Genomic DNA, 9,720 nt, shown 5'->3' on the forward strand with positions numbered 1-9,720 from the left:
CTGGCTGAAGAAGTTCCTCCTCATCTCTGTTCTAACTGGACCCCCCTCTGTGTCCTCTGGTCTTAGACTCCCTCACCATAGGAAGCATAATCTCCACATCCACTCTACTGAGGCTTTTCGGTGTTCAATAGGTATCAGCAATTTCCCCATCTCCCCTGTTCTTTTGAATTCCTGTTAATACAGGCCCAGAGCTATCAAATGATCAGTGATGAGCTTTTCAAACCTAAAATCATTTCCATGAACCTTCTTTGAACACTCTTCAATGTCAGCACAACCTTTCTTAGATATGAGGCCCAAACTGTTTACAATACTCCAAGTGAGGTCTCACCTGTGCTTTATGAAGTCTCAACATTACATCCTTGCTTTTATATTCCAGTCCTTTCAAAATGCACAGTAATATTGCATTGTCCTTCCTCACCAGCAACTCAACCAGCAAATTAACCTTTTGAGAATCCTGCAGGATTCCAAAATCCCTTTGTATCTCAGAAGTTTGAATTTTCTCTCCATTTAGAAAATGGTCTATGCTTTTATCTCTTCTGCCAAAGTGCATGGCCATACACTTCCTGACACTGTATTCCATTTGCCATTTCTTTGCCCGTTCTCCAAATCCATCTTAAGTCCTCCTGTAGCCCCTCTACTTTCTCAACACAACCTTCCCCTTCACCTTTGTGTTGTCTGCAAACTTGGCCACAAAGCCATCAATCCCATTGACATATAGCATAAAAAGAAGTGGTCCCAATCACTGATTCCGACTCCTCTATCTCAGTATGTGGGTACCGCCTGCATAGAACGAAGGCCAATGGACTCATATGACTATTACACATGTTGCCTCAACCAGCTCCACTCCCTGTAGAGCCACAGAGTGGCGCCAATGAGCTTAAGCTCCCCAGTTAATTCACTGAGAGGTTCTTAAAGGCCAATTTATACTTTGCATCAAATCTACGCCGTAGGTACAGCATAGCCGTGTACCCTACGCCGTAGCCTGACGTGCACCTCCCCAAAAATGTAACTACGTGTCACGGCGACGCAGACGGCAACAACTGTGATTGGTCCGCCTGGTAGCACCACATTTCCTCCTACGCATTTCCGATTGCTTCTTCTCATCAAGTCGTCAAATCTACCTGCCGACATCTGAAAATATTTGAAATGCATTTCCTCGTCCATGTCTCTCAGTGGCCAAACCCAGAAAATTCACCCTCCTTCTGCCTCAATCCGTTCAATGGTCGTACACACCATCTCCTCCGACGTCTTCTCTTTTCTGCGTTGCAGTAATTTCAATAAAAGTAACTCTTGTTCAACATTTATTAACTCCAACTCCAGCATGATGCACTCAATTTCAGTCGCCATTGATTGAAGTACATAAAGAAATTCAACACAAAGAAACTCAACGCAGTGACATAGAAACCCCACCGCCAACTAGCATTTTGGTGGTGAATTGCAGAGCAACGTAGACACACCAACGCACAAGTATGAATGCTCACAACGGCGTAGGCTACAGCGTAGAGCCTACGCAGAAGTACAAATCAGCCTTGACAGTGACTGAATGTTGACTGAGCAGTCATGATCGAATGGCGGAGCAGACTCGATGGGCTGAATGGCCTAATTCTGCTCCTGTGTCTTATGGGCTTATGACGATTTTGTTGGCAAGGATAAAACATTGCTTAAAGTGCTGTGCTCTGGACCAGGGTACCTCACATCCCACTACTGCAGCTGTTTCTCAAAAATAATGGTTCAGACCATGATACAGGCTGGGATCTAATCCAGGTGTTCAGGAATTTATATATAGGGTTCCCTGGAAGTGGGTTACAGGCTGGGATCTAATCCAGGGCTTTGGGGGTTTATTATAGAATACCAGATCCCTGGAAGTGGTTTACAGGCTGGCATCTAGTCCAGGGGTTTAGAGGGGTTTATATATAGAATAACAGATCCCCAGGAGTGGGTTACAGGCTGGGGTCTAATCCAAGGGTTCAGGGGGGTTTTATATAGAGAATATCAGATCTCATCTTGCCATAGAGGGAGTACAAAGAAGGTTCACCAGATTGATTCCTGGGATGGCAGGACTTTCATATGATGAAAGACTGGATCAACTAGGCTTATACTTGTTGGAATTTAGAAGATTGAAGGAGGATCTTATTGAAACGTATAAAATCCTAAAGGGATTGGACAGGCTAGATGCAAGAAGATTGTTCCCGATGTTGGGGAAGTCCAGAACGAGGGGTCACAGTTTGAGGATAAAGGGGAAGCCTTTTAGGACCGAGATTAGGAAAAACTTCTTCACACAGAGAGTGGTGAATCTGTGGAATTCTCTGCCACAGGAAACAGTTGAGGCCAGTTCATTGGCTATATTTAAGAGGGAGTTAGATATGGCCCTTGTGGCTAAAGGGATCAGGGGGTATGGAGAGAAGGCAGGTACAAGGTTCTGAGTTGGATGATCAGCCATGATCGTACTGAATGGCGGTGCAGGTTCGAAGGGCTGAATGGCCTACTCCTGCACCTATTTTCTATGTATCCCCAGTAGTGGGTTACAGGCAGAGGTCTAAACTGGGGGTTCGAAGGGTTTAAATGTAGAATAACGAATTCCTGGGAATGGGTTACAGACTGGGATCTAATATGGAAGTTCGGGGCTTTGTATAAAGAATAACAGAACACTGGGAGTTGGTTACAGACTTGGATACAAACTCCTTTTACCCTGTGTTTCAGTGTTGTCCTCTCCGTCCTCCCGCCGGACGTGTACAGGTACGGAGGAGCTGCGGCCCAACAGCCCAGCAGTTGAGCTATCGGAGATGGTCCAGCAACAGTTGGAGGAGCTGATGGTTGACGGGGACCTGCTGGAAGTGACGCTGGATGAAAGCCACAATATCTGGAGGGTGCTCCACTCTGTACGCTCCCCTCCCCGTGAACAGATCCAGTCTCTGCTGCAGGTTAGTTTCTGTGCAACTGTGTCCATCCAGTGTGGGTTCAGCTTCTATTACTGTTGGAATGCCTGTGGTTGATTCACCTTGAAGCTCCCTCCACACCTTCCCATCTCGAGCTCCTGGGGCCAGACACAGAGTGAATCTCCCTCTACACCGACCCATCACACACTCCCGGGTCAGACAGAGTGAAGCTCCCTCTGCATCTTCCCATTGCACACACCCAGGGTCAGAGTGAAGCTCCCTGCACACTGCGAACAGCAAACAGTAACACTGTGACCAGCCCACAACCTGTCACTAAACAACACTGATGCGTTTTGACAGGAGAATGAAGATTTATTGAGCCCAGACCTTAATGCCTTATTAAGAATAACTGATCATGCTGTAACACAAACTGTCCCTGCAGTCCCATGAGCTGTTCTGAGTCACAAACTTTTGTGCGGGTCTATGAGACTGGCACCAGTTTCTGAGGTTGGCAGCAATTGCTGTGGGGGTTTCCTGTTCATTCCTGGGATCCAACAGTTCGTTCCGTAGAGGGAACCCCGCAATCCTGGGATATATTCCCAGGAATTTAGAGAAGTATAAGATACAGCAGAATTTGGCCCTTCAGCCCATTCAGTCTGTTCTGGCATTTGATCATGGCTGATTTATTATCCCCCTGGACCCCATTCTCCCCGTAATCTTTGACGCCCTGTCTAATCAACGACCTGTCAACCTCCATTTTAAATATACCCAATGACTTGGCCTCCACAGCTGTCTGTGGCAATGAATTCCACAGATTCACCACCCTCTGGCTAAAGAAATTTCTCTCTACTTCAATTCTATCTAGTTCTTTCCATATTCAATAGGTTTCAATGAGATTCCACACCCCCGCCCCCCATTCTTCTAAACTGTAGTGAGTACAGGTCCAGAGCTGTCAAATTCTCCTCATACCTTTTCATTTCCCTGTTTTAGATTCCAGACCAGCACTTCAATGGTAAGGAATCTTGAGGGAATGCTTGTCCGGCTCAACGCATGATGAACTGGTTCTCTTGTTCTGGGATCTGGTCCGTACCAGACTCTGCCTTCCATCAGACGCCAGATCTCCCCATCCTTTCCCCCACCTCACTGTTGGTACAGCTGATGTGAAAGCCGTGATGCAGGGCCACAATCTGCACCATCTTATCTTGTTCGTAGGTCCATCAGCCCTCTGTGCTGGGCCGAAGAGTGATGGCCCGGAGGCTTCTGCTTTTACCACAGGCTGGCTTTGGCCCTTCTCCTGTACCAGTTCCCCATCAGTTCCTCAATCTGTCCAGTGCCACCATAAACATCTACAGTGACCTGGCACAGTTTGAAAAAACACACACAGAGACAGGCAGGCATACAAGAATGCAGACACGGTCATTAGGAATACACACACAGAGTCATACAGGAATGCACATACACAGAGACCGGATTACAGGAATGCACGTGCACATACAGTCATCAGGAATACACAGACAAAGAGTCATACAGGAATGCACATACACACAGAGACAGGCATACAGGAATGCACTCACACATACAAACAAAGTGCCAGACAAGATCAGGATTGATCTTGGATCTCTGGAGCAGGGAGAGAGGCAGAGACTTCGGTCTCATCAAACTGTTAGACTGGGTTTCCTGACCCCTGCCCCTTCCCCCTCACTTTATAAACAGTCCAGAGTGGGATCCTGCTGTGCGGAGGGTGCTGGGTTTGGCACTGGAGTTGGCATTTTTCTGAGCTGCCGTGTTCTTTTTTCCTTATTGCCCTCCACCCCTCCACTTGCCCCTCCCAGAAACTCGAGAGCAAGCTGGCCAAGCTGCGGGGGAAGGACTCGCCGGAGAAGCGACGCAAAAGGAAACCGGAGAAGGGCGACGCCCTCCCGCCGCTGGGGCCCGAGGAAGCGGAGCCAGCCGAGCAGAAACGGCCCAAGGCAGATACGGCACGAGGGGAGGGCGGGGCAGAGCCCCAAGGAGGCGACTTTGGGACATCACCAAGCCCTGTCACACACAACGGAGTGGAGGTGAGTCTTGTGGCTGCTGCTTCTTGCCCTCTCTTAGAGCCAAAGTCAAGGTCACACAGCACAGAAACAGGCCCTTCGGCCCATTTCTTCCATGCTGCCCATCTGAGTTGGTCCCATTTGCCTGCTTATCATCACGTGTACTAAGATGCAGTGAAAAGTTTGTCCTGCATACTGGTCCAAAAGCGAGGAACGACTCGACGTCTGGGCAATTTAAGCGCTGGGCCAGGTTGAAAAGGTCAGGATGTCCGGACGGGAGGCGAGGCCTGTTCTGTTCACTGTTCCGCGACATTTACTCTGTTCCACGCTAAACTGAGGCCGTGCTCTGCTCCGGCTGCAGTGATACCTGGCTTCGTGGCTTTCTTAAAACTTAATTCTGAAGCAGTTTTCTTATTTCTGTTGTTTGCACAATTTGTTCTCTCCCCCCCTCACCCCGTTCTCTCCCCCCACCCTGTTCCCTCACCCCTTTCTCTCCCCCATCACCCCATTCTCGCTCCCCATTCTCTTCCTCCTTCCCCCATCCTACCTTTCCCACCCCCTTCTCCTCTTCCCCCTTCCCCTCTTCCCCCTTCCATCTTTTTTTGGGTATTTGACAGTCTGTTTTTAAAAGGGTTCTTCTGAGTTTGCTCTGTGGCTGCATGTAAGGAGACAAATTTCAAGGTTGTGTAATGTATACAGACTTCGATAATAAATGTACTGTGAACTTTGTTCATTCAGATCAGATTTCACAGTGTGAATTGAAGAAGAACATGGTAAAACAATAATGATGCAGAATAAAGTGTCACTGTTACGGTGCAGATATATATACATATGATAAGGTGCAAGATGATAGGATAGATTGAGATCCAAGACTCCATCTTATCATACAAGAAGTCTGTTCAAGACTCTGATAACAGTGGGACAGGAGCTGTCCTTGAGCCTGGAGGTATGTAGTTTCAGGCTTTTGAGGGGGTGGAGGGGAGAGAATTTCGGATAGGTGGGTACTTTTGGCCCATGTCCCTCTAAACCTGGCGTCCATGGATCTCTCAGTTAATGGTAGGAATCTGTGGCATAAAAAAAAATGGGGACCCCTGCTTCCTTAGGATGGTGGTGAAAGGACACCATTTTAACTGAGACACTGCAGCAGGCAAACACGAATCAGGCATGAGAACTTTTAGAAGCATTGTTCTTTTCTAATAACTCTGTAAGCAGACATATCGAAATAGATGCCACCTACTCACCCCTGCAGGCCAAAGAATGAGATGAAAGGGTTAACAGGAGGAGTGTTTGGCTGGAGTTCAAAGTTCACAGTACATTTATTATCAAAGTATGCATACATTATACAACCTTGAGAATTGTCTCCTTACAGGCAGCCACAAAACAAAGAAACCCATTAAAAAAAGACAGTCAAACACCCAAAAGAAAGAACAAAGAACAATCTGTGCAAACAATAAAAAGTAAGCAAATAACATTCAGAACTGATGTTCACGAAGGTGAGTCCAGAGCCGCGACTACAGCCTCAGTTCAGCACAGAGACAAACCTCACTGAGCAACGCCCTGAACACCAGGCCGTCCCTCACCTCTATACCTGACACCCTGACATTTTCAATGTGGCCCAGCGTTAAATTGGCCAAACAGCAAGTCATTCCTCACTCTCTGCCTTGATTTGATGTTTCCAGTCTGGCCCCTTAAATCAGGCAAGCATCAGCACAATCCTTGCCAAACTCATTGAAACCTATTGAATATTTAAAGACTGGATGGGGAGGATATTTCCTGTAGTGGGGGAGTCTAGGACCAGAGGGCACAGCCTCAGAATACAAGGAGATCCTTTTAGACAGAGATGAGAAGGAATTTGTTTAGCCAGAGGGTGGTGAATCTGTGGAATTCATTGCCATATATGGCTATAGAGGCCAAGTCATTGGGTGTATTTAAAGAGGAGGTTGATAAGTTCTTGGTTAGTAATAGTATCAAACAGGGAGAAAACAGGAGTTGAGAGGGGAGATAAATGAAGCATGATGGAAATGCAGAACAGATTTCATGGGTTGAATGGCCTGATTCTGCCTCTGTGTCTTATGCCAACTTACAGCGAAATGAGTTGTTTGCGTCAACCGTCCCAACAATGTGCAGGGGGCAGCTCACCGTGCTTCTGGCGCCAATACGTCGTACTAACTAGCATGCCTTTGGAACTTGGGGGAAGCCCATGTGCTCATGGGGAGAATGTCCAAACTCTTCACAAGCAGAGGCGGGAATTGACCCCCGACCGCTGGTGCTGTAAACCTTTCAGCTGGGTACTACACTGAGTCGCTAGCCTCAGGAGGCTGAGGGCCGATTTTGTGGAGGTTTGGTAAAATCTGAACCAGAATCAGGTTTAATATGCTGTGAAATTTGTTGTCTTGTAGCAGCAGTATATTGCAATATGTTGTGGGACGGTGTTACAGTTTACAGTACAGGCAATACAGGTTCAATTCCCGCCGCTGTCTGTAAGGAGCTTGTACGTTCACCCCGTGACCGCGTGGGTTTCCTCCCACAGTCCAAAGATGTACCGGTTTTAGGTTAATTGGTTATTGTAAATTGTCCCACGATTAGGCCTGGATTAAATCAGGGAAATGCTGGGTGGCACAGCTCAGCCTGTTTCACGATATATCGCAACTTAAAATAAATAAATTAAATTAGTAGCGCAAAAAGACAGGCTGAAGAGAAGTGAGGTACTGTCCATCGAGTCAGGGTCTGTTCAGAAATCAGTCAACAGAGGGGAGGAAGCTGTTCCTGAACCACTAATTCAAGCTCCTGTATCTCCTCCCTGAGTGTAGCAATGAGATGTGGGCACGTCCTGGGTGATAGGGGTCCCTAAATGAAGTTACTAGGGGACATGGATATGATAGATGGTGTATTTTTTGCAGGGTGGGAAAGTCTGGAGCTCGAGGGCAAGGGTTTAAGGTGAGAGGGTAGAAGGGATCTGACTTGAGGGGGTGAGTATTTTTCACCGAGAGTGGGTGAAATCGTGAACTGCGGACATAACGAATGAAGCCATGAACCCCACCAGAGACGGAGGGTTTTCACTGCTGTTCTAAGGCACCAGGGGCGTGAAGGGCAACAGAAGGCACTACCAGAGGAGGTACAGGAATAACATAAAATGGCTTCGCTTTAGAGGCATTTAGACAGACACTTGGACAAGTACAGGGGAATGTACTAATGCTGCCAGAAACTGACATTAGTGTTTGTGGGCATGTCCATGATGGGCTGAATAACCTGAATCTGTACAGCGGCCTGCCCCCTGCATCCCGTGTACGAGGCACTGCCCCTTCAGTTCTTCACTGAGTATGTTCTCTCTCTCTCTCTCTCGTTTCAGCATTTATGATCGGAGGCTGCCCAAGAGACTATGAACTCGAGTTGGACCAGGGCTCTTTGGCCCCGCCCATCAGGAGCATTTTTTTTTTCTGGGACAGGGATTCGGGGAGGGTGGGGGTGGAGTGGGGAGGGGTGGGGGAACGGCGGTGGTGAGGACGCTGACCGCAAGCAGATTCCGCTGATGGATGGGCACGAGGAGGTCGATTGTGTGGCCGGAAGCAGAGAGATTGGAGCACAAGGACTCTCAGGCGACATCTCTCCTTTGTTTTCCCCACCCCCCCCCAACCTCACCATCCAGGGCAAAGAGGAACACGACAGGAGCGGGAGTGGGGGGGGTGTGCTGCGGCTTGCTTCCACCCCAAATGACTTTAACTGTTTCAAAGAGGATTTGCCTGGCAAGCTTCCCTCGTCCGGCCCTGTGTGTCTGTGTGTGTGTGCGCGTGTGTGTATGAGAGGGAGGGTGGGGGGAGCCAGCAGGAGGATTACGCCATTCGGAACCCCCCCCCTCCCCCCGGAGGTCCTATTTCCACGAGCGTGGAAGAGAGGGAGAAAGTCGTGGCTGCCGCGGCGACGGGACTATTTTATTTCCCTTGACGTTCGCCGTCCCAGACAGGAGCGTGTGCCCAAATATTTAATTCCTTGCAGAGAGCCTTGGGGTGTTTGTGAAGTCCGTGAGTGCTTGTTGCAGCCCCCCACCCCCCGTATTTCTCTCTCCACCTCACCCCACCATCCATACACTCCTACCCCCACCCCCCTTCAGGGTTTAGAGTGCATACTGGTACTGTTCAATAGCCAAGAGGTTCCCAGGTGCACCCACTGTGATTAGGACAGGAACCCATTTCTCTCTCTGCAAGACCTCTCTTTTTATTTAAAAAGGTTTTTTTTAAAAAAAGACGCCTCTGTTTGTAAAGCACTCGCGCAGTCCGTCTTGTGTATATAGTGTCGGCTGCACATTGTACATTCTTCGTGATGGCTGGTTTTGGGGCCAGCATGCATGCACGCACACGCACGCACACACACACACACACACACACACGCAAACACACGGGGTAGTGTTAGTTCCGCCTTGACCAGCTCGCCTACGTTCTCCCCCACCCCCATCCTCCCTTAAAGGCGCACTTGCCTACACCAAGCAGGACTGTGGCAAAGGACCGCCAAATGGGAGGTGGTTGGGGTGGAGCGGGAAGCCCATGGCAGGGCTGTAGAGAAGCTGTGGATTCATCCCCCGTTTCAACCCCTCCTCTCCTGGATTCAGGATCCCTCATTCCCCTCCCGGCCAAAGCCCCTACCTCTTCCCTTGCTCCTCCTGACAGACTTTCTTAAAACATTGTAATTAATATTCCAAGTGTAAGTAATTTGTTATAACTATTTTTTTTTCCTTTTATGCCTTTTTTTTTGTCTATTTCAGGGTCCCGCTAGAAATAAAAGTTTAGAGATGTGTTTAAAAAAAAAAGATTTCA

The 9,720-nt window shown here is 48.3% G+C and overlaps 1 protein-coding gene across 2 annotated transcripts in view; it reads left to right on the forward strand.

Annotated features, from left to right (window-relative positions):
- Nucleotides 1-9,720, forward strand: part of kdm5c (lysine demethylase 5C) — a 131,570-nt gene extending 121,850 nt beyond the window's left edge. The window contains exons 25-27 of one of the 2 annotated variants that reach the window (XM_063035217.1): nucleotides 2,701-2,921; nucleotides 4,709-4,936; nucleotides 8,262-9,720. In XM_063035217.1, the coding sequence (XP_062891287.1) occupies nucleotides 2,701-2,921; nucleotides 4,709-4,936; nucleotides 8,262-8,270 (458 nt within the window). In that variant the 3' untranslated portion in view covers nucleotides 8,271-9,720. The remainder of the gene's footprint in view (nucleotides 1-2,700; nucleotides 2,922-4,708; nucleotides 4,937-8,261) is intronic. The other variant, XM_063035218.1, reaches the window with a different exon arrangement.

The sequence above is a fragment of the Mobula hypostoma genome, chromosome 28 (assembly GCF_963921235.1).
Source record: "Mobula hypostoma chromosome 28, sMobHyp1.1, whole genome shotgun sequence".
Taxonomy (NCBI): domain Eukaryota; kingdom Metazoa; phylum Chordata; class Chondrichthyes; order Myliobatiformes; family Myliobatidae; genus Mobula; species Mobula hypostoma.